General features: G+C 36.1%; 1 protein-coding gene across 1 annotated transcript; it reads right to left on the reverse strand.

Moving 5' to 3' along the window:
• Window positions 1–3,787: 3,787 nt before the first annotated feature.
• LOC140842098 (uncharacterized) lies at window positions 3,788–5,119 on the reverse strand. Its single transcript, XM_073209910.1, has one exon. The coding sequence runs from the start codon at window positions 5,117–5,119 to the stop codon at window positions 3,788–3,790; it is 1,332 nt and encodes a 443-aa protein (XP_073066011.1).
• Window positions 5,120–25,219: the final 20,100 nt, after the last annotated feature.

The raw sequence follows: 25,219 nt of genomic DNA on the forward strand, positions 1-25,219 counted from the left end.
GGTACAGTATACCGTACCGAATTACGGTATCGTATATCGTATCGAAAATATCGGTATTGAATTTTTCCATATTAATACCGATATCGAAAATTCGGTATACCGCATATTCGGTATAACGAATTTTCGGTATGAAAAAGTTCATACCGGTATCGTACCGACACCGAAATTTTTTTCGGTATACCGAACTTAAATTTAAAAAAATTAAAAAAAATTATTTTTCGGTATTTCGGTAATACCGAAATACCAAAAAAATATTCCGTACTGATATCGATACCGAAAATTTCGGTACGGATACCGTACCGAAATTTTCGGTATACCGATTTTTTTCGGTAAGTTTTGTATTTTTTTCGATACGATTTTTCGATATTTCGGTATTTTTTCCCACCCCTACTGGAAATCTGTCCTATTTTTTTTAACATATCTCCAAAATAGCACTTGTTTTAACATCTGTTTAAAAAATCATCGACACAAATTTTTTGTAAAACTATTTTATAGATCATATTTGTTTGACGGATCTTCGACTTGACTCGATCAATAAAAAATATTATTTTTTCCAAATTATTATTTTCATTGTAAAAATATAATTTTTTATTAGTTATGTTACGAAGAATTATTGTGTAATATAAGATATTTTGAGTGAAACTGTTATTTTTATGTCAAAATGTTTACTTATTTCATGTATGAATGAAGTCTATATATTTCATAAATATAGATCCGTGAGACCATTCTCACCGAAAATCTAGTTAATAAAAAGACATTATATCTTTTTAAAGAAAAAACTTTCTTCACCCTTCCCTTCCAACTTTTTCCTCGTGCGCTTTTTCGTATTTTAAAAGTCTTTCCGAAAAATTTGTAATATCTATTAGAAGCCTCCATTAATTAATTAATATATATATTTATATATATTTATGTATATTTGATTATTTCAATATCCAATTATATATATAACCCTGAGAATAATTATTGTTAACTAATAGTTAATGGAAAAAAATGTCAAAAAAATATATTCTTTCACATTTTATTTCACTAAAGGTTGTAACTTTCCACTGACATCAATATCCCTCAACTTCCATTCGATATAATCTATATTTCATTTATTCTCATTCTTTTTTCTCCTAATATGCTAATGCTAGAAACTCTAATTTTATTCGCTCGTCTATTTTTTCTGCATGTATTATACTACACATGCATCACATGTGATTAGTTACTAGTATATATAAAATTGGCGATATAAAATAATAAATTGATAAATATTGAAGTGGTATACTGATTGAACGGAAATTAAAGGTGGAATTTTAAATAATTACTTTGATTTGTGAAATCATCTCTTAAATTTCTTCCCCCAAAAACAAAAGATCGATAGCAAAATTTTCATAAAAAATTTAGACACTAACATGTTTCATCTGTGGGTCTTTGAATGTCTTTTTGTCAAAAATAGTTTTGCAAGAATATTATAAATATTCACATATGTAATTGTTCGATCTTCATTTGTTTTGCGACTTTCGTCCTTTTTTCATGGGATTGTCGATGTGTTATCAAACACGTCTAGCGATACCTGATAACATATTAGTAATTGTGATCAATGTTATGTTCGCAGCACTCTTGTAGAAAAAAGAAATAAAATAGCAAAACAAATAAAGGCAAATGGATTAAAACAGGAACTAACTATTTAAAATATCAAGATCGCAATAAGACAAACATATATGACTAAAACTAAAAAATTTCTGAAATTAATATTAAAATCAAAGACATCCACAAACTCTTCAAACCTTTTGGGATTAATTTTAGAGTCAAAGGATGCGGGCAGGAATAATCATCCCTCCAATTTTCTATTTTATTACAAATTTATAAAATTTGACCTAATGTAATGACAAGAACATAAGTAGTGCATATTTGACTTCTTTTAACTTCAAAATTTTAGTTTCGCCCTTACTGAGCTTGACTGAACTAACACTGCAAACTTATCCAAGATTTGGGAGCAACAAAACAAAATTTCATTTGCCAAAAACTCGTTTAATAAATTTTTGGAACGATTTTAAATTTTAAATCTTCAATAATGTACTAAAACTAAACGTACGTCAACTACTTGAAAATTAAAAAACGTAAGGGGACCAAATTTGAGGATCAATTCACAAGCTCGGTCACGCCCCGTGACCGGGGTTAGTCGACACCGACGTTGTTTAACAATCACACAATCGAAACAACAAGCCTTTCGTAGCACAGTATAAACCGAACCAGTTTATATATCATAATTTCAATGAAATAACATTGTCTTTACAAAACCGAAATAATTTAAACGACAGAACTAAATGCGGAAACGTCTTACAATTTATTTAATCATAAATTTCGAAGTAAAATCTATTACTAATCTTGTGAATCACCAGTCTCAGAACTGTTCGGACTCCTCTTCCTCAACCTGTTCTTCGGACTTATCTGGGAAGGATTGTAAGGGGGTGAGTATTTTGGGAATACTCAGTAAATGGGGGAGTTTGAACACAACATAACTAATTTACTAACATTTTCGAAACATATCATAAACGTACACCATGCTTTTTCATAATCGTAACGTAAATTCCATAACATAATAACACTGCGATTTTTCACCTTTCAACGGTTTACTGACGTCAGTCCCTAAGTTTTAATCCTCTAAGGGGGCGAGGCCATAAAACAGTTACATCCCACTGTTAAGGGCCATATGTTGGAATTCCACCCATTTTCAGGAAATCCTCACAGTGTCAAACATAAACATACCAAAAGTTCGTAAAAACGTATAGACAAAACGACGGTACTCGACCGTATTTTTTTTAAACCAAAAACCGAAAGTTTCTCACATATGCATAAACCGAAATTATAAATTTTAAAACATCCCACTTACAATGATTATTGATACTAAAAACGTGGTGGCTAGGCTCGAAAATAGGGTCGCTTCTTGCTCCTTCTTCGGACAGACCTTCGGCTTGAATTCTTGAACGATTTTCGGGCAGAGTTTGACTATGGGGAGGCTGCTGAATTTCGTGAACTTCAGCAAGGGATTTTTCGAAAATATAGTGTAGGATAATGAAGGGATGGTGTGGTATTTATATGGCATGTTGGGGGGTCTAAACATGGAACTTAAAGCATACAAAAGTTTGCTCCAAATCTCTCCATATATGACTTCAAATCCTTGCCCAAAATTCGAAAATTCTTCTACCTATATTGTGAGATTTCTTGATCTCATGGCCCTTGATTTGGCTTGAACATATGGTAGCTTGATCTAACGGTTTCGGTGCAAAGTTGAGATGATTTCCTTCCAAATAACCAAGCAACTAATCTTTACCAAAATATTGGCATTTAATCTAAGGGGATTTTCGACACTCCCATGTAATATTATGTCTCAATTCTTTACTTTGTGTGATACTCAAATCTTGCAAGAAAGTTCCCTTCCTTATTTTCGAAAATTTACTTGTACTAGTGCATGAATAATTCTTTTGACAATAAGAAATTTCCCATAAAATGTTTCCAATACAAGAATTAACAATATAATTGTCATTTATTCCAAGAATCCACTATCCCAATAATTCCCTTGAAATAATGATTTAAATTGCTTAAAAGACTCGATTCTCACATTCCTCCCTCCTTATGTGAAGTTTCGTCCTCGAAACTGGAGTTGGCTTGGTCTCCAAATAGGTAGGGATCTTCCTTTCCCTTACAATCTACTACCGCATTGTTTATTGCTAACCAACCCATTCCTAAGATGATATCGAAATCGACCATGATCAACTGTATCAAGTCGGCTCTAAAAATATAATTACCAATACTGATTTTTTTTTTCAAGCTCTGTAATTTCGTCAGTCTCAATGGCTCTACTAGTAGGTGTGGCTAGTTGGAAAGGTCCGGTTAGCTTATCGGGCTTACGTCCTAACTTCTTACCAAATCTCTTAGATATACAAGAATGTGTAGCGACACAGTCAAATAACACATAAGCAGGCACTTGCTGAAAAAATATGGTACCTGACAAAACATCGCTTGCACCATCTGCCTCCTCCTGCGTCATGGCAAACACCCTGGCATTTGGTTTGTTCTCCCGTGGTTTATTGGCATTCGCCCCTGGGCTTGACCCGTCTCCTTTACCTAGTCCAGTTGTTTTGTTGCTGGCGGCTGGACAATCTGCCATACGGTGTCCTGGTTTTCCGCATCCAAAGCAGACGCCGCTGGCTCTACGACATTCTCCCAGGTGTCGTAAGTGGCAAGTTGGGCAAGGCATAATGGTCTGGTAGCCTGAGGCAGGCGGAGTCCCTTTAGATGGTTCGCCGGAATGGTTCGGTTTCTTGAACGACTGACTACCATGAGAGGACTGATCATTCATAGGCCTTTTGTTCCTATTCTCCTTCTCTCTGCGCTGAATATCAGTTTCAGCTCGGATAGCTGCGCCCATCAAGTCTGAGAAGTTCGCAGGTTGGTGGACTGCCAAAGCCGACTGTATTCTGCTGTTCAAACCATTTTTGAAGCGGTGAAATTTTAGAACTTCGTCCGCCATGATTGCCGGAGCATAAGATCCTAACGCGTTGAACTGGGAGGTGTATTCTACAACTGACATATCCGGAGTTTGAGTGAAGTTTTCAAACTCACTCAGTTTCTGCAGTCTGACCTCGGCTGGATAATACTGTTTCAGAAAGGCTTCTCGAAATCGCTGCCAAGTCATTGGTCCTGCAGCTGTCATGGCTGACGAGATTGCTTCCCACCATTTTCCTGCTTTATCTTCCAGGAACGGCACAGGCACGTCCACTTTCAGTGCCTCGGGAACTTCCAATAGGCGATGTTGAGTCTCTACACCTTTCAGCCAACTCTGGCTAACTTCAGGGTCAGCGGCTCCACTGAAGGTTGGACACCTATTCTTGCGTAGTGACTCATAGTGGAACTTGATTCCATTTGGTGGTGGTGGTGGTGGTGGCTGATTGGTGTTCAGGTTTCCCAACCCTTGCAGTGTTGTCGCCACAATAGTGGCTATGGCCATAAGATTAGCTTGGCTTAAGTTGACTGCTGGCGGGGGTCCATTTCCTTGCTCGTTCTCCTGTTCGCCTTCACGGTTGATATTAGCATAACGCGGGTTGCGGTTCTGTCTTGGGGGTCTGCCGGCCATTTCCTACAGATTGCAAGTTCTAAGAATTTGTTGTACGAGTAAAGTTCATACAATAGGTTGTGCTGAAATAAATTGAAATCAATGAACCAAATAGAACAAATTTTTATTGATTTCTAAAAGAAAGAACATGACCAATCTAAAGGAAATAAAAGTCGTACTGAATAAAATAGCAACGGAAAAAGAAAAGTAAAATAAAACTCCTAGAACAAAATCACTAAGACAGAATAAAATATCAGGATAGAGTAAGATACTGAAAATTATTTTTTTTTTGAAAATTTCCAAAAATGGAAAGTTTTGAGATAGGCATTTGGATTTGAAGAGTATGCCGAGAAGATTTCAGATCAGTTGACGGAACCGAATTCGGAGTTTCCTACGAAAAATCGAAGGACACATGCTGGCGGGTTGACTCGTTGACTCGGCCGAGTTGACTCGCCGGAGTATGGTCGGAGCAAAGGCGTGTGTCGGAGAAGGGGTCAGCATCACGGAACCGGTGGTGGCACGGCCAGAATCGGTCGGAAAACTACTTAATTGGCCGGAACTCGCTCAAACTCGGTTAAATCACTTGAAATTGGGCGTTTCCGATTAGTTGATCCAATCTCAAAATTGATTTGTGGAAAACGTTACCCATGGATAGTATAATGTTTGAGTAAAAGTAATTGAAAATCGGAGTAGGATTGTTAGGGTAATTGGACAAAATAATATTCGGCGTTAGGGTTTGTGCGCCCAAATCCGTAGATCCTAAATCCCGGTTGCATCTTAACGTCAAATCTGAAATTGATTGAGGGCTTTTGTTCGTCTCTTCAAGACGATTGTGGAACTGGTAGCCGATCGAAGAAAAACTACCGGAAGCGGCGAAGAACGCGGCGGCGCGCTAAGGCGCTGTTTGGCCGAAAATTTCCGAAAAAAATATATACTTTTTTGAAACTCGATTTTTCGATTTTTCCCACTCGGATTATGAACCTGTCGGCTCTGATACCACTTAAATGTCACGTCCCGTGACCGGGGTTAGTCGACACCGGCGTTGTTTAACAATCACACAATCGAAACAACAAGCCTTTCGTAGCACAGTATAAACCGAACCAGTTTATATATCATAATTTCAATGAAATAACATTGTATTTACAAAACCGAAATAATTTAAACGACAGAACTAAATGCGGAAACGTCTTACAATTTATTTAATCATAAATTTCGAAGTAAAATCTATTACTAATCTTGTGAATCACCAGCCCCAGAATTGTTCGGACTCCTCTTCCTCAACTTGTTCTTCGGACTTATCTGGGAAGGATTGTAAGGGGTGAGTATTTTGGGAATACTCAGTAAATGGGGGACTTTGAACACAACATAACCAATTTAATAACATTTTCGAAACATATCATAAACGTACATCATGCTTTTTCATAATAGTAACGTAAATTTCATAGCATAATAACAATGCGATTTTTCACCTTTCAACGGTTTACTGACGTCAGTCCCTAAGTTTTAATCCTCTAAGGCGGCGAGGCCATAAAACAGTTCTATCCCACTGTTAAGGGCCATATGTTGGAATTCCACTCATTTTCAGGGAATCCTCACAGTGTCAAACATAAACGTACCAAAAGTTCGTAAAAACGTATAGACAAAACGACGGTATTCGACCGTATTTTTTTTAAAACCAAAAACCAAAAGTTTCTCACATATGCATAAACCAAAATTATAAATTTTAAAACAGCCCACTTACAATGATTATTGATACTAAAAACGTGGTGGCTAGGCTCGAAAATAGAGTCGCTTCTTGCTCCTTCTTCGGACAGACCTTCGGCTTGAATTCTTGAACGATTTTCGGGCAGAGTTTGACTATGGGGAGGCTGCTGAATTTCGTGAACTTCAGCAAGGGATTTTTCGAAAATATAGTGTAGGAGAAGGAAAGGGATGGTGTGGTATTTATATGGTATGTTGGGGGGTCTAAACATGGAACTTAAAGCACACAAAAGTTTGCTCCAAATCTCTCCATATATGACTTCAAATCCTTGCCCAAAATTCGAAAATTCTTCTACCTATATTGTGAGATTTCTTGATCTCATGGCCCTTGATTTGGCTTGAACATATGGTAGCTTGATCCAACGGTTTCGGTGCAAAGTTGAGATGATTTCCTTCCAAATAACCAAGCAACTAATCTTTACCAAAATATTGGCATTTAATCTAAGGGGATTTTCGACACTCCCATGTAATATTATGTCTCAATTCTTTACTTTGTGTGATACTCAAATCTTGCAAGAAAGTTCCCTTCCTTATTTTCGAAAATTTACTTGTACTAGTGCATGAATAATTCTTTTGACAATAAGGAATTTCCCATAAAATGTTTCCAATACAAGGATTAACAATATAATTGTCATTTATTCCAAGAATCCACTATCCTAATAATTCCCTTGAAATAATGATTTAAATTGCTTAAAAGACTCGGTTCTCACACGTTTTCTTCAAGTTTGAAACAAAAAAAAAATAATCCTTGGACATGTTGACCTTAGATCTTCAATAATTTTAAAACCTCGCGCTTTATTCAAGTTGAAATTAAAGATGATCCTTGGATGTCACGCCCTGAGCCTGAGCCCATGCCTGCGTGACTGCACAATGAGCCCGTATAGCAACTACTTCGTATTCGTCCTCGCTTTACGAACATGATTAACCCAAGTTGCTAAGAAGTCCATTGTATCCCTTTATAAACTCATTTTAAATCTTTAATTTTTTAGATGTGAGACAAGGGTATCACATTGGACATGTTAACCTTAATGTGTCTCGCTTCTTGTTCAAATTAAATCATTTTCAAGGGAAAATTTTAATTTTTTTTCTTGGTTGTGTTTGTCTAATTGTAATTTTGTTTTTGTGTTTTAGTCATTTATCATTGGGAGTGTCACATCCACGTTGACGCTATGTCAGCATCAATTGAAAAAAAAAAAAATATAACGAATTAAGATTGAAATCAGATAACGCAGAAGATCAAAAGCGTGAAAAAGCAAATATACAATATTAAAATTTCAATTTTCCTTATTTTTTAATATAGTTCTAAGTTTGAAAATAATTGTGTATACATTTGCTAGTATGTCAACTCTTCTTACTGTTTTAAGTTACTGATGATAATAGTTATTAAAAACTAAGACCAAAGGTCAACCTTATAAAAATAAATCTAAATAGGATTTAAACGAGGGGAGCAGAGCCGAGCATAACAGTAGCAGACTCGAACTCGGTTCGTTTAAGGCAAACATAGGCTCGAGCTCGATTCGAGCTTTTATCATAAGGCTCGAGCTCGGCTCGTTTTGAAATCACTAAACTCTCTAATAGCTCGAGATCGGTTCGTTAATAGTTCGTTTATCATGTTTAACGAGTTAGACTCAAGCTCGTTAAACACGCTCGTTTTCGAGCTCGAAAATTCTTACATTCATTTAAGAGATGTGATTCTCCATTATAGTTTTCAATCACTCCAATTTTACTATGTTAATCGATGTGGGACAATACTCACATACCAACAAATTAGCCCAAGAAACTAGCTGAGCTCGAGCTCGACTACAAACTCGAGCTCTAGAACAGATTCACGAGCTGAATACTGTTAGGATCAGAAATAAATTTAGAGGGGGTGAATAAATTTATCTCAACAAATAATTCGGTTGAGTTAGCAACACTGAAATTTAATTCTTGTCAGTTGAGTTTTCAGTAAATCAATTAATATGAACTGTGCGGAAATAGACTGACTGAGACTTGTTTGAACAAAATAGCTTATCAAGAAAATTAGTTGGGTTGCCAAAAATATAAGGTAGGTAAACTGAAAATTATATTGACACGATGTTGTTTTTGGATGTTCGGAGACTTCAATACTCCTATGTTACTCTTTCTTCCTCACGAAAGGTTTGCAGTAAAAGACTTATTACAAACAATTTGAAATCACCAAATTCAGTAGGACTTAACATTGTCTAACTAAATCTCTTAGTAAACTTCAATCTTGATCAATTTGAGTAGTAAGTTTTCTTACTCTCAATTACATAGATTTCATAAAAAAAATTCTAAAATTAGAATTTGATCCTCAAAATGATCAAATAATAACTTATCGGCTTGTGTTAGCTTTTTCAGTTTGACTCGCAAAAAGCTTTTTATTCATAGAGAGTTCTCGAGCTTGTCGAACTGATCTATTTATATACTTAATCTACAATGGTAATCTTTTTAAATATATATCTGTTTCCAAATACAGATGTCGTTGTTGTCATGTCATCATCCTTTCTGATGTTATGGTAGTGCGCATGAATCCTGATATTCTATTGAGAATCAGTGACTGTTGGTACGAAAAACTTTATCCTTTGTTTCAGCTGGACTTTGATTCTTAATCACTGAGTATTCTGATATTCTTTAGAGAATTTTTGGAATTAGGGTTGATTGATTGACTGAGATAGAATTTTATTTGTGCTCCATCAGTTTTTCTTAAATCAGTTTGTCTATCAAAATCGATAAGATCATTCAGGCTGAGAATACTATCTATTAGTTATGTTGTGAGGCTAACTATCAGTTGGTAAACCCAAAGACTAATTGACAACTGTCTTATCAGTAGAGCTTCATGATTCGGTATCCTCCTTAAATTCATGCATTCATGATAAATCAATAAGTCTTAAAATATTTCTAAAGTAAGAAAACTTATTCTCCGTGAGTGGTTTGATGAAGATATCAGCAACTTGTTGTTCACTTGAGACATATTCTAGTCTAATGCCCTTCAACACCCGATCTCAAATGAAATGATGACGAATGTCAATATGTTTAGTCTTATAGTACAAAACTGGATTGTAGGCGATGACTATTGCACTTATATTATCGTAGAAGTTTGGTAACTCATTGGCATCAATTCCATAGTTTTTCAGTTGTTGAATCCATTGCAAATGAGCACATTAGCTTCCAGTAGCTAGGTATTCAACTTCTGCAGTTGAAGTGACAACTGATGTTTGCTTCTTACTGAAACAAGAAATCAGTTGATCTCCTAGAACCTGACATGATCTGCTTGTACTCTTCCTGTCAAGCTTACAACCTGCATAGTCTGCATCAGAATATCCAACTAGATTGAACGATGTGTTTTTAGCATACCATAATCCAACATGTTGTGTTCGTTTTAAGATATTTAAAAATTCCTTTGGTAGCTGAGTAATAAGATTGTTTTGGATAAAAAAACGTCGCATAAATTTTTTTTATATCATTTGAGATAAAACTCAATTGAGGATAACAATGTTTTGTCGTTAAATTAAATTCTTTATCATTGTTGAGTGCTAATAAAGAGAATAGAAAAATATATTTAAAAAATCATATTATTTTATCTATCAAAATTATAAAGACTAAATATTTTTTTTTCAAAAATCAAAATTTTAGTAATTTATTGTATTTACAAGTTTTGATAAAAAAATTTAATTATTTTTTAAAACATATTAAATAATAATAATAATAAAAATAAAAATAAAAATAATAATAATAATAATAATAATAATAATAATAATAATAATAATAATAATAATAATAATAATAATTGTTAGACATGAATTGTATTGTGGCGATGATAACTAAAACCAGTAGACCAGCAGACCAGATCAAACGTCTAATTTATCAGTAGCTGCTGTTCTAGTAAAACTAAATCAGGAGAAGAGATAGTTATACAAAACCAGTAGAAGACGTTGCCTAACGTTACTTCTTTAATGTTACCGTTAAGGGTTCCAAGTACTAGTATTAATTGCGGCATTAATTGCTATACTGAATCATTTAATGAACCTTACCCATTTTGGTATAAAACAGAACTGATTGTTCTACAGTCTTGTTGCAGGAACTTCTTTTGGCAATATAGCTGACTCTATCAGACTATCTGAAGACTATTCTGATTTATGGACGTTGAACTCAGTTGCTCTTATATAAGGGTAACAAACCTTACTTAAAAGCAAGGTTACGAAAACAGATTTTCAAGGATCAAAGCTTTTACATCGAAATCACTCTTAAAGTTCAACAAAAAGAAAAGTAGCACACGCTTCATAGCATTTATCTGATCATTTGAAGATCATCTTGTGCTACTGATCATCACACTCTTCACTATCACTACACTATCTATACTTCATCAAGAAGAGTTTGTAATCTGAAAAGAGTCTTTTCAGAACCTTGTGTTACGCACATTTGTGAGTTGAGAAACTAAGAGTTTCAGTAGGCTGAAGTGTAAGTCCTTCTGAAGTGGGTGTGTACAAGAGTTGTACTGTAATATCCAAAGTCTTTTAGTTATACCTTCTGGAAACAGAAGAAGGGGAGACGTAGAAGAGTTTATCTTCGAACTTCCATAAACAACTGCTGCCTACTGTTTTACTGTTTTTCTACTACTTCATCAGATTGTTTCCGCACATTTTCATTGTAATCAGGTGAAAGTACACGCACAAGATCAACTAATATTCTTAACAGGATTCTAGTACTTCATCAGAACGAAAAACGAGTAGAGTTTATTCACCCCCCCTCTAAACTCAACTTCGATCCTCAACAATTGGTATCAGAGCAGGTTATTCTTGTTTGTCAAAAACTACAACAAATGGCACATTTCAGCAAGATCCCTATGTTCTCTAAGGAAGATTTTGAGGACTGGAAGATAAGAATGCAAGCACATCTTGCAGCACAAGACGATGACATGTGGTATGTCATCACAGATGGTCCACTGAGAATCTTAAAGCCTAATACAGCTATTGCTGTCACTGACGGAGCACCACAGATGGTCGAAAAATCAAGAAGTGAATGGACCAGTGAAGATAAGAAAAAGGCCAATCTTGATAATGTGGCGAAAGATATATTGTATAAAACTCTAGACAAGAACACCTTCAGCAAGATAAAGATGTGTTCTACTGCAAAGGATATTTGGGAAAAGCTCATCCAGATATGCGAAGGGAATGAGCAAACAAAAGAAAACAAACTGTCTGTAGCCATGCAGAAGTTTGAAAATCTAAAAATGAAAGCTGGTGAAACTCTAAACGAGTTCGATGAAAGATTCAGTAGCCTGGTCAATGAGCTAGCTGCTCTGGGTAAAGAGCATAGCAACAGGGAAATAGCCCTCAAGGTGATGAGAGCATTACCTAGAGAATGGGATGTTAAAACAATGGCTATGAGAGTATCCAAAGACTTGAACAAATTGGAGCTGCACGATTTATTTGCAGATCTGAAAGCCTACGAGTTCGAATTGGAAGTGAGAAGTGGAGAAGAGCCTTCAAGCCTACCAACCAAGGCTCTTGCTGCTACTGCTACTGCTACTGCTTTTACTGCTACTGCCTCTACCTCTTCTACTGCTGCTGCAGTTGTACCTCAGGCATTACCGACTGTGATCACTGACAATACTCTGGAGAAGACTGCTGAACAAATCAGTAGTGACGCTATGTCTCTGTTTGTAAAGAAATTCTCCAGGTTCATGAAGAAGAACCATCGAACTTATCAGGGTCCCAATCGCAACTTCAAGAAAGACTCACCATCTGGTGATATGGGATGCTTTAACTGTGGAAAGATAGGTCATTTCATTGCAGATTGTCCTAAACCAAAGAAGGATGACCAAAAGAGAAAGGATCACAAAAGGAATGACAAAAAGTCCAGAAGAGATCGAAAAGAGATGATTGCAGAAGAAAGCAAATCCAAATGGGCGGACTCTAGCTCTGAGTCATCTGACTCAGAAAGCCATTCCAGTGACAGTGATTCAGAAGAAGTAAAATGTCTCATGGCAGACACTGACTCAACCTCGACATCTGGAGAGGTATTTGATTTTGACTCCGACGAATTTACACGAACTGATCTGATTAATGCTTTACATGACATGGTAGAAGAGTATTCTAGACTTTCTCAATCATTCGAGGAAATTAAGATAGAAAATCATGACTTAAAGAATCAGAACAGTAAGTTAACTTGCGTGCAAGTAGACAGCTGTAATGATTTACAAGTTGAGATGAGTAAATTGATAACTGAGAATGAAATAGCCAAAGCAGATTACCAGAAGGTGCTTTCTGAGAACCAGAAGTTGTCGCTACTGGTAAATGCTTGGAATAAGTCTTCTGTTTCATTGGAAAAGATGCAAGAATTACAAAAACAGTCTGGAGACAGGAGTGGTCTCGGATTTTGTAATGATGAAGGAACTTCTGAAACGAATACCAAGCCAAAACTGGATATGTGCAAAGGGAAATATATTCATTTTGTGAAATCCAGCATGGTACAGGAACCAGTAGTACCTACTGCTTCAGTTGAAAGGAATGTAAATCTAACGAACAGAAGAACGCACTATGGTCTGGGTTACGTTAAACCTAAGGAAAAAGTTGACCAGAGTTACAGATTCAGAAGAGAATTCAACTCTGGAAGACAACATCCTATGAAGGTTAAAAACTACCAGTACTACAACTCTAAGCCTGTTCAGAAGAGATACAGACTGGAAAACAGAAACAGAAGGGAAGAACACCATTTTGATATGCATACCGTTAGAAATAACAGATCTTCTGTTGCACACACATCTTTGGATATCCGAAGTACAAAGTCCCCAAGAGTTGTACAAATGTGGGTTCCCAAAGGACTGATAAGGCTTGGACCCAAATAGATTTGGGTACCAGTTAATAAAATTTGTGTTTGCAGGAACAGAAGAAGGAAGCAGAAATCAGTAACTCTACATGGTATCTGGATAGTGGATGTTCCAGACACATGACTGGACAGAAAAACCTACTCTCTGAGATAGTGAGTTGTACTAGACCAAAGATAACTTTTGGAGACAACTCAAAAGGTAGAACCATGGGTAAGGGTAAGATTATCCATGGTAACATCACTATAAATGACGTGTTACTAGTTGACAACCTCTGTTACAATCTTATCAGCATTAGTCAACTGTGTGATAATGGTTATTCTGTAGCTTTCCAGAAGCATTCATGCATAATTAGAGATTCTGCTGAAACTACTGTGTTAACCGGAAAGAGAGAAGGCAACACTTACAGAGTCTCCTGGAACTCAAATCATGTCAATACTCCTACATGCCTAGTTGCTTCTCTTAGCAATAAACATTGGCTATGGCACAAGAAATTGAATCATCTGAATTTCAAGTCAATCAATTATCTCAAAAAGCAGAATATGGTTGATGGATTACCTGACATTAATTTTGTTAAAAATCATGTTTGTTCTGCTTGTCAGCTTGGGAAACAGATAAGATCCAGCTTCAAGACCAAAGATAGCAAATCAACTTCAAGATGTCTGGAACTACTGCATATGGATCTATTTGGCCCAATTCCCATCATGAGCTTAGGGGGAATGAAGTATACTCTTGTTGTTATTGATGATTTTTCTAGATTTACTTGGGTAATCTTTCTCGCAGGAAAAGATCAGACCAGTAGTCTCTTGATCAAGCTTCTGAAAAGGATTCAAAATGAAAAATCTACCACCATCATTAAAATCAGAAGTGATCGGGGCACTGAATTCACTAACAAGTATCTTGAGCTATATTTGAATGAACAGGGAATTCATCATGAATATTCAGCTGCCAGAACTCCTCAACAAAACGGAGTAGCTGAGCGGAGAAATAGAACTCTAAAAGAAGCAGCTAGAACAATGCTAGCAGATGCAGACATCTCTCAGCGCTTATGGGCTGAAGCTATCAATACTGCTTGTTACACGCAAAACAGATCGATGGTCAACAAAAGACACAACCAGACTCCGTATGAAATATGGAAAGGGAAGAAGCCTAACGTATCTTACTTTCATGTATTTGGTTGCAAATGTTTTGTACTAAATAATGGCAAAAATCATTTGACTGCATTTGATTCTAAATCAGATGCTGGGATATTCCTTGGTTACTCTGCTGTAAGCAGAGCTTTTAGAATCTTCAACAATAGAACTCTTAATGTTGAAGAATCGATTCATGTTGTCTTCGATGAAGACAGCAGTGCTGAAATCTCTAACATATCTGATTTAAGTAACAGGTTAGACAGGATTCATCTGGAAATTGACAACGAAGATGATGTAGAAGCTAATACCAAGGATCTTCAAAATCCAGAACCAGACATTCCATTAGTGGAACCAGAAGTACAGACTTTGGATCTACCAATACCAGCAGAAGATGTTCTAGAGCCTACTACTGATTTTGTGGAAAACAATCTTAATGTATCAAATCAGGAAGATGCTCAGTTAAATCCGCTTATCTGGAGAAAGTCCCATCCTCCATCATTGGTTATTGGTAATCCAGCAGCGCCTTTAAGAACCAGAAGGCAAATGCTTAATGAATACATACATGCTGCTTTTATATCTCAGGATGAACCAAAGAAAATTGAAGAAGCTCTTCTGGATCCTAGTTGGATTGAAGCCATGCAAGAAGAGCTGAATCAATTCAAGCGTAATGATGTTTGGTTTCTAGTACCTAGACCATCTCACCAAGCTGTCATTTGAACTCGGTGGGTATTTAGAAACAAACTTAATGAAGAAGGCACAGTGGTCAGAAACAAAGCCAGATTGGTGGCTCAAGGCTTCAGACAAGAAGAAGGCATAGACTTTGATGAGACTTATGCACCAGTAGCAAGGCTCGAAGCAATCAGAATATTCTTAGCCTTTGCTGCTTTCAAAAATTTCAAAGTATATCAAATAGATGTGAAAAGTGCATTTCTCAATGGTCTTTTACAAGAAGAAGTTTACGTGGAACAACCTCCAGGTTTTATCGATCATTTCTCTCCTCATCATGTATTTAAATTACACAAAGCACTATATGGTCTAAAACAAGCACCTAGAGCTTGGTATGACACTCTATCACAGTTTCTTATTGATCATGATTTTACCATTGGAGCAGTAGATAAAACCTTGTTTACTTTAGTCAAGAATAAGCATACTCTTTTAGTACAGATCTATGTTGATGATATCATTTTTGGGTCAACTAACCCCAAATTATGTGCAAAGTTTGGAAAATTGATGCAGGATAAATTTGAGATGAGTATGATGGGAGAATTAACATTCTTCCTAGGACTACAAATCAAGCAATCAGAAACTGGAATCTTTATAAATCAAGCCAAATATACCAAGGAGCTTCTGAAAAAATTTGGAATGGAAGCATGTTCTGCTGCGTCTACTCCAATGAGCTCATCTATTAAGCTTGATAAAGATGAAAGTGGTATTCCAGTAGAGGTAACTCAGTATCGAGGTCTTATTGGTTCATTATTATATTTAACTGCCAGTAGACCAGATATCATGTTTGCTGTTTGCATTTGTGCTAGATTTCAATCTAACCCCAAACAATCTCATTATATTGCTACTAAACGTATTTTGAAGTACTTAAAAGGAACTCAAAATGTTGGTTTATGGTATCCCAATGACTCATCGTTAAATCTTATTGGATATTCAGATGCTGATTATGCAGGTTGCAAACTAGATCGAAAAAGCACAAGTGGTTTTTTTCAATTTCTTGGTGATAGGCTGATATCCTGGTTTAGCAAGAAACAGACTTCCATAGCCGCATCTACTGCAGAAGCAGAATATCTGGCTGCTGGAAGCTGCTGCTCTCAGATACTGTGGATTCAACAACAGTTTAGAGATTATGGGAGTCAAGCCTCCGAATCACCTATATTCTGTGACAATACCAGTGCAATTTCAATCACTCAAAATCCAGTACTTCATTCCAGAACGAAGCACATAGACATCAGACATCATTTTATCAGAGATCACGTGCAGAAGAAGAACATTCGTCTGGAATATGTCTCTACTGATCAACAAACAGCAGATATCTTCACGAAACCCTTACCAGAGAATAAGTTTTCTTACTTTCGTAACTCTCTTGGTTTAATAGATTTAACTTAATTACTTTCTGATTATCTTGGTTAACTTTTATTATTCGCTTATTCATCGTACTGAACTTGAAGAAAAGCAGTAGAGTATAGTCAAGTGCTGAAAATGAAATTTTATTAGAAACCATTCCAGTACATTACATCATGCAAAAGTAAAAGCAGTAGATCTTAAATGCTATTTATCCAGTAGCGTTATCTTTAGCTTTTAACTTCAGAAGTTCTCTGTAATTTGCTTAATAAGCACTTCAACACGAACAAGACTTTCTAAGCAAAGAAAGGCCTAGAAAGAATCTAACAAGCTTGGGTCTTGTTAGAACTAATCTATTTTTTAGATGCCTTACAGGGCATCAGAGGGGATTTCATCATCATCAATCCACCAGCACTCTCTAATTGCATCAGCATGCTTCTGGAAGAAATGGATGCAACATATCCATACTAATGAAATCATCAAATCCGTCTGGTGGTGGATACTGGAAATCCAGGAGTGTATTTCAAGGATCATTACGTGAAGAATGACATCTTCAAACTCCTCTCTGAACAGCTTTGCTTCGACTCCTGAATCAAACCCTAACTCTTTCTTTACTTGAGTTCTCATTTTACATTCATCTGTTTAGCTTCGTTCAAGATATGCAGGTATTTATAGAGGGAACAAAGACTCTTGTGAATCGCAAGATTGCGACTGTTCAGTTTCAACGGCTCAGATTGAAAGATGGCCAAGCATCACTTATCGCAATTATGACCACTTATTAATTGCAGTTACCGAGGGGGAACAGTCTCTCAGTCAGATTGAGAGTTTGACGTCTTTTCAGAAAACAGATAGGATGTTTGTCTTTTCGATAAAACTTCGAGTCTGCTGTTTTTTGTCAAAGTGCTGAAATATTCTCAGCACCCTGAAACTTCCAGCAGGCGTTATCATAAACAAATCCCCTTCTGATTTTCAATAACCAACTGGACAGCCCGCTCATTTTCAAAATTTTCAAATTATTTGAATATCTGACAGTTTCTGCAAAATTTTCGTACAATCAACCAAGAACATACTGACACGTGTCTTTATGTTTATCTGACGGCTGTATATATTCTTTTAGATTTAACCTTTTTACCTTTACTGTTTCATATCTATCGCTATTCAGCTACTGATTTCTCTACTTTCACTAACTACTGCAAATTTGTCTGATCTCATCTGCATACAGGAATGGCTAACGCTTACACTCTTAACGCGTATCAAGTTAACTTTGCTTCGGTTCTCAACATCAAAGATGAGAATCTCTTGAAAATGTTTCAGGATCTTGAGCAATTGGGACTCCGCAAATTCCTGGAAGCACCAGCAGTCATCTACAAAAATGCTTTACTGGAATTTTATGCTAAAGCCACAGTGCATGAAGGCAGGATTGTTTATACTCAAGGAGATGCTTCTATCTCCATTGATGCCGCTCATCTAGGAGCAGTCTTCCTCCTTCCACTTGCAGGTGTTTCTGAACTCTCTGACATTTCTAAGCTGGATATGTCTATTGCGCTTAGTTCTTTCTCAGCCTCTGGAGAAGAACTGTCTCCTTCCTGTCACAAGATATTGCTAAAAATCGAGTATCAGATTCTGGCCGATATTGTGGCCAAAGCTATTTTGATCAAGGCTGGAACATTCGACAAGTTGACTAAGGAAAAGGTTCAAGTTATGACTGCCATCACCAAGGGGATTAAGGTGGATTGGAGTCATTTTATTTTCAGAATCATGAAGGACATGGTTGTCAGGCGAAGTTCTGGTTTCGCGGTTCAAATTAGCGTTTTGCTCAAGGATGCTGGCTTTGCATCCACCAGTGATCTAGATGCAACTCCCATCACCATGATTGATGCAGCGAATGTGTTGGCTTTAAGGCCTAAGCCAACAGTGGCAGAATTTGTGGCGATGAAGAAGGAAATTGGGGACACTGCTTCTGAGGCTCCAAAACCTCAGAAGAAAATATCAAAGAAACGATTGATCATTTCGTTGGATTCAGATGACACAGCACCAGAAGAGTCTGCTGCTGGTGTTCAAACAGCAGTGCCAACCCCAGCTAAGAAGAAATCTCGCACAATTCTTAAGATTAAGAAGACAGCAGCACTGTCTGAGATCGAGAAAGTACCTATTCGACAGGTCTTTCCAGAAGCGGTGCCTTCTGCTAGGACCACTGCTTCTTCAACTGCACTTGCTACTACGTCCGTTTCAGCACCTCCTTCTGCTCCAGTTTTTAAGCCAACATCTGGAATTGCTTTTCGGGAACCAGCAAGCGGGTCTTCTGCTTTCCGACCAATCGTGACTGTGTCATCTTCTGACAAAGGCAAGGGAAAAATGGTGGAAGAACCACCTGTTATTAGTCACAAAACCACTGTGGCTACTGGCGTTGATCTTCATCTCGCAGAGATTGAGACCTCTGCTAATGATGACATGAATTTTTTTGATGAATGGCATCATGTGAGACTATTCCATTTCTTGAGTTACTTCAAGACAAAAGGAAATTTTGCCAAAATGATGAACGCAGAAAGGAAGGTATTTCAGCTGGCAAAAACAGAAAATATCATCGAGGCCTTGCGAAAAAGGGATTTTGTCTTCGCTCAGCTGAAATGTCAGAAGTTAGAATCAGTTCTGCAAATTCTTCAATCCAATTTTGATCCTGCTGTTCCTAACGCTGTTCAGGATCAAAATGTTATTATGATTCTCTCTGACAAATTGAAGCAGATGAATGAGCAACTTCTTGCTCAAGAACAAGGCTTTGGAGAGCCCACTGTTTATCATGTCGGTCTTTTTCCAGTATTTCAACAGTCAGTTGAGGAAAGGACTACAGCCTCCCCAAAGGCTTCTGCTCTCAGTACTCCTGCATCTCCGACTCGACACATCCCGACATCATCACTGCTGTCCGTGCATGAATTGGCTTCGGTTGAAGAAGTCATTGAATCTATTATACCTTCAGTCTCAACCACTCAAGAAGCAGCACCGGCTACTTCGTTGCCACCTTCTGACTTTCCTACTCCAGGGCAACAATTGGCAGATTCAGATGCTCCCTCTTTGCTACCGAATTTAGAGGTATTCTCTGCTGCTCATCAAGTCGAGATGACAGCTCTTCTGAATCAGAAGCTTGCTCCTTCTACTGAAGGTCCCTCAGTCTCACAGGATGTTTCTGTACCATCGGAAGAAGTGTTGGCCTCTGTCTTGGCCGTTTCTACTGCAGAATTTACTCCTCTGGTTGCTGTTGCTCCTCTTTTTTCTGCAACTCCAGCAGAAAGCACAGCAGACCCTGCTCCTACTACTGCTTTGTTGGATGCTGCTCCCATTTCTACTGCGTTGAATGTCACTGAAATCAAACAACGCATGGTTGCACGCACTCCCTCCCCGGAATTTGATGCATTCAATCTCGAACATCAAATTCTATGTCTGCAACACGATCTCAACAACATCTCTGAGTTAGTGAAGCGTATGTCTTGTGAAAACCTTTCGGAATTCACTAGTGCTAAATCCTTCCGAGAAACAATGGGTAAACACCTCTATCTCACTAAGGAGACCACAGACAAGATGTATGCTGAAACTCCCATTTTCAGACAAGCTATATCAAGATCTTACGCCACCCTCATCAGTGATCAAAATAATATTCTTACTCGACTCACTGAGCATGATGATCACTTTCGATCTCTATCTACTTCTGTGGAACTTTTGGATGCCAAGATTGATTCTCAAAATCAATCTATCGCTACACTGGATAATCGCATTTCTTCTCAGACCCCGTATCTGGAAATGCTAACCGATGGCATTCACAATATCTCAGGCCGATTGAATGACCTCTTTGCTCATGTGGTTGCCACTGATGCCAAAAAGGGGGAAGATAGGGCAGATAGAGGAGATCAAGGAGGAAATCAAGAAGAATAGGGCAGATAGAGGAGATCAAGGAGGAAATTTCTGACAGAAGAGATCAAGAGCCTCCGTCTGAAGAAATTATTTTCAGGGATATTGGAATCAATTGATACTTTTAAATCCTTATTGACAATTATCATTCAGTTTATATGATTATCTGTTTTATTTAACAACTTTCTACTGATTAGGTTTTGGCATCACCACAAAGGGAGAAATTGTTAGACATGAATTGTATTGTGGCGATGATAACTAAAACCAGTAGACCAGCAGACCAGATCAAACGTCTAATTTATCAGTAGCTGCTGTTCTAGTAAAACTAAATCAGTAGAAGAGATAGTTATACAAAACCAGTAGAAGACGTTGCCTAACGTTACTTCTTTAATGTTACCGTTAAGGGTTCCAAGTACTAGTATTAATTGCGGCATTAATTGCTATACTGAATCATTTAATGCACCTTACCCATTTTGGTATAAAACAGAACTGATTGTTCTACAGTCTTGTTGCAGGAACTTCTTTTGGCAATATAGCTGACTCTATCAGACTATCTGAAGACTATTCTGATTTATGGACGTTGAACTCAGTTGCTCTTATATAGGGGTAACAAACCTTACTTAAAAGCAAGGTTACGAAAACAGATTTTCAAGGATCAAAGCTTTTACATCGAAATCACTCTTAAAGTTCAACAAAAAGAAAAGTAGCACACGCTTCATAGCATTTATCTGATCATTTGAAGATCATCTTGTGCTACTGATCATGATATGAATCTAGCCAGCCACTATGCGTTTCAAGAACCAATCCCGAGAGGATGCTTGAAGATGTTGAATGTTGCCCTTCATCCAACCAATGAAGGCTTGGGAACAAGGCTCGAGGGGTTCGGGTTGCATCACAATCAAGTAGAAGCTGACCAAGGCTACACGGACGTGTACACGGACCTGTACACGGGGTCCGTGTCTCATACATTCGAGATTGAGATTTACAGAGCCTACACGGACCCGTACACGGAGGTGAGCACGGGGTCCGTGTCCCTTGTTCCAGCTGAAGTTGTTACCCGAGTGTACACGGACCCGGACACGGAGGCACACACGGGGTCCGTGTCCTAGAGTTTTGGCCGAGAAAAATTACCTTATTTAGAGTTTTGTTTTGTTAGAAAACTACATTTCTTGATATCTTTTGATACATAGACTATGTTGGACGAATTTTGAAAACACAATACACATATTATTTTGAGTTTATCAAACTTGTGAGAATTTTCTCTCAACTTTTCAAAGCTTTTAGCTTTGTCAAATCAAATCAAACTTATCAAAGTTTTTAAATTTGTGGCGTTTGTCGATCGTTGCTTGTGCGGATTGTCGTAGGCAAAGTTCTTCGAAGGTTCGTATAGTTTTCGATTGTTTATCCTCGTATTTATTTGTTGCTAAACTCTTGCTAGTTTAGAGGTGAATATCACACAATACTTGAATCAAAAGATCGGGAAAACACACGGATCTTAATATCGTAATTGAATAGAGGGTGCGATTTATTTTTAATCGTGTTTGCTATTTATTCGTGTCAAGATTCACGTCTGAATCAAAAGATCGGGAAAACTTACCGACATGTGCTAGCTTTTTCAGTTTGACTCGCAAAAAGCTTTTTATTCAGAGAGAGTTCCCGAGCTTGTCGAACTGATCTATTTATAGACTTAATTTGCAACGATAATCTTTTTGAATATATACCTGTTTCCAAATACAGATGTCGTTGTTGTCATGTCATCGTCCTTTTTGATGTTATGGTAGTGCGCGTGAATCCTAATATTCTGTTGAGAATCAGTGACTGTTGATACGAAAAACTTTATCCGATGTTTCATCTGAACTTCGATTCTTAATCACTGAGTATTATGATATTTTTTTAGAGAATTTTTGGAATTAGGGTTGACTGATCAATTGAGATAGACTTTTAGTTGTGCAGAGCTCCATCAGTTTTTCTATCAAAATCGATAATATCAGTCAGGCTGAGAATACTATCTATTAGTTATGTTGTGAGGCTAACTATCAGTTGGTAAACCCAAAGACTAATTGACAACTGTCTTATCAGTAGAGTTTAATGATTCGGTATCCTCCCTAAATTCATGCATTCATGATAAATCAATAAGTCCTAAAATATTTCTAAAGTAAGAAAACTTATTTTTCGTGAGTGGTTTTATGAAGATATCAGCAACTTGTTGTTCAGTTGAGACTTATTCTAGTCTAATGTCCTTCAACACCTGATCTCAGATGAAATGATGACGAATGTTAATATGCTTAGTCTGATAGTACAAAACTGGATTGTAGGCGATAACTATTGTACTTATATTATCGTAGAAGTTTGGTGACTCATTGGCATCAATTCCATAGTTTTTCAGTTGTTGAATCCATTGAAAATGAGGACATTAGCTTCCAGTAGTTAGGTATTCAGTTTCTGCCGCTGAAGTGACAACTGATGTTTGCTTCTTACTGAAACAAGAAATCAGTTGATCTCCAAGAAGCTGACATGATTTGATTGTACTCCTCTTGTCAAGCTTACAACCTGCATAGTCTGCATCAGAATATCCAACTAGATTGAACGATGAGTTTTTAGCATACCATAATCCATCATGTTGTGTTCGTTTTAAGATATTTAAAAATTCCTTTGGTAGCTGAGTAATAAGATTGTTTTGGATAAAAAAATGTCGTATGAATTTTTTTTATATCATTTGAGATAAAACTGAAATGAGGATAACAATATTTTGTCGGTAAATTAAATTCTTTATCATTGTTGAGTAAAACTGTTGCTAATAAAGAGAATATATTATTTTGTCTATCAAAATTATAAAGAATAATCTTTTTTTCAAAAATAAAAATTTTAGTAATTTATTATATGTACAAGTTTTGATAAAGTTTTTAGTTATTTTTTAAAATATATTAAATAATACTAATAATAATAGAAATTTACGAACATTCAATATATTTTTATGGCGACACTTTTTTAAAGTTGAAAAAAAAATAATATTATATAAAAAAACTATATTTTATTTAATATATTATATAGTAATAAGAACTAAATATATAAAAGTAACACAAAATTAAAAATCATAATAGAAATTAAATAAAATAATATAATCAATGCAGATATTTAAATATAATTTATATTTTCAAAAATATCATATTCATATTCGATTTGGAATTGAAAAGATATAAAAATAACATAAAACTCAAAATCATAATTTAAATAAAATAAAATGATATATTCAATATAAATGTTGAAATGTAGTTTATATTTTCAAGGGACGTCGTATTCAAGTCTGAATTTTAAAAAATAAAATAAAATTTTTGACATTTAATTACATATTATTTTCTATTTATTTTTAAATATTTAATATGATAGGTGAAAAATTTAATACTAATAAGTATTTTTTTTATAGCATATTACTTTTGGCGAGAACTTTTCAAATATGGCAAAAACTATATATAGATATTTGCAAGAATTAGCAACAATTATTTTTAAGTAAGAAATTAAAATAATTTAAATTGTGTGTTACAAATATGTATTAAAGAATATAAGATTTTATAAATGATATAAAAATATATATCGGAGTTAAATAACAGACTATAGTTAAAATAAATCATAATCGAGCCCCTAGAGCACATTTACTATATTTGGCAAGAATTAGCAGCAATTATTTTTAAGTGAGAAATTAAAATAATTTAAATTGTGTGTTACAAATATGTATAAAGAGTATAAGATTTTATAAATGATATAAAAATATATATCGGAGTTAAATAACAGACTATAGTTAAAATAAATCATAATCGAGCCCCTAGAGCACATTTACTATATATATCTACTATTTTATAATAGTTGAGAGGCTTACAAAAACTGTTTTTTGAGGACAACAACTTTTCTTCATATTTTATCCTCTTCTAATTCAAATGCTAATACATATTAATTTTAATCATTAATTATATAAAATAACACTTCGAACATCGAACAAGTGAAATATTAATTGGTTAAAGTAAAAATTGTGTTCTCAAAATGTCTAGTCTCTAGTGAGACAAAAACGTTGTTGGGATGCTATCCTTCCTCGGCCAAGGTCCAATGTACGCTGTCTTGGGATCATTACAGACAATAACGAGCCTCTTGATTATCAAAATTTGAATGAGTTCGGGCCGAAGATTCTGGGCCGCTATCTAACAGAAACAATATTTTGATGGGCTTAATAATTAAGAAATCAAAGAGAAAGGGCCCTGGCTTGGAGGCTGTAAAGGTGGAAGCTGGAGGTTTACTTACACAAACAAGTGAGAAATTTTTCAATACATAGCAGGCAATCTTTCGAAAGCTTGAGGTTTGTTTACTAATGAAAAACTGTTGTGGATTTTAAATAGATATGAACAAACGGTTAGAATATTTTTTTACCATCAATAATGATAC

The sequence above is a fragment of the Primulina eburnea genome, chromosome 9 (genome assembly GCF_022965805.1).
Source record: "Primulina eburnea isolate SZY01 chromosome 9, ASM2296580v1, whole genome shotgun sequence".
Lineage (NCBI taxonomy): Eukaryota > Viridiplantae > Streptophyta > Magnoliopsida > Lamiales > Gesneriaceae > Primulina > Primulina eburnea.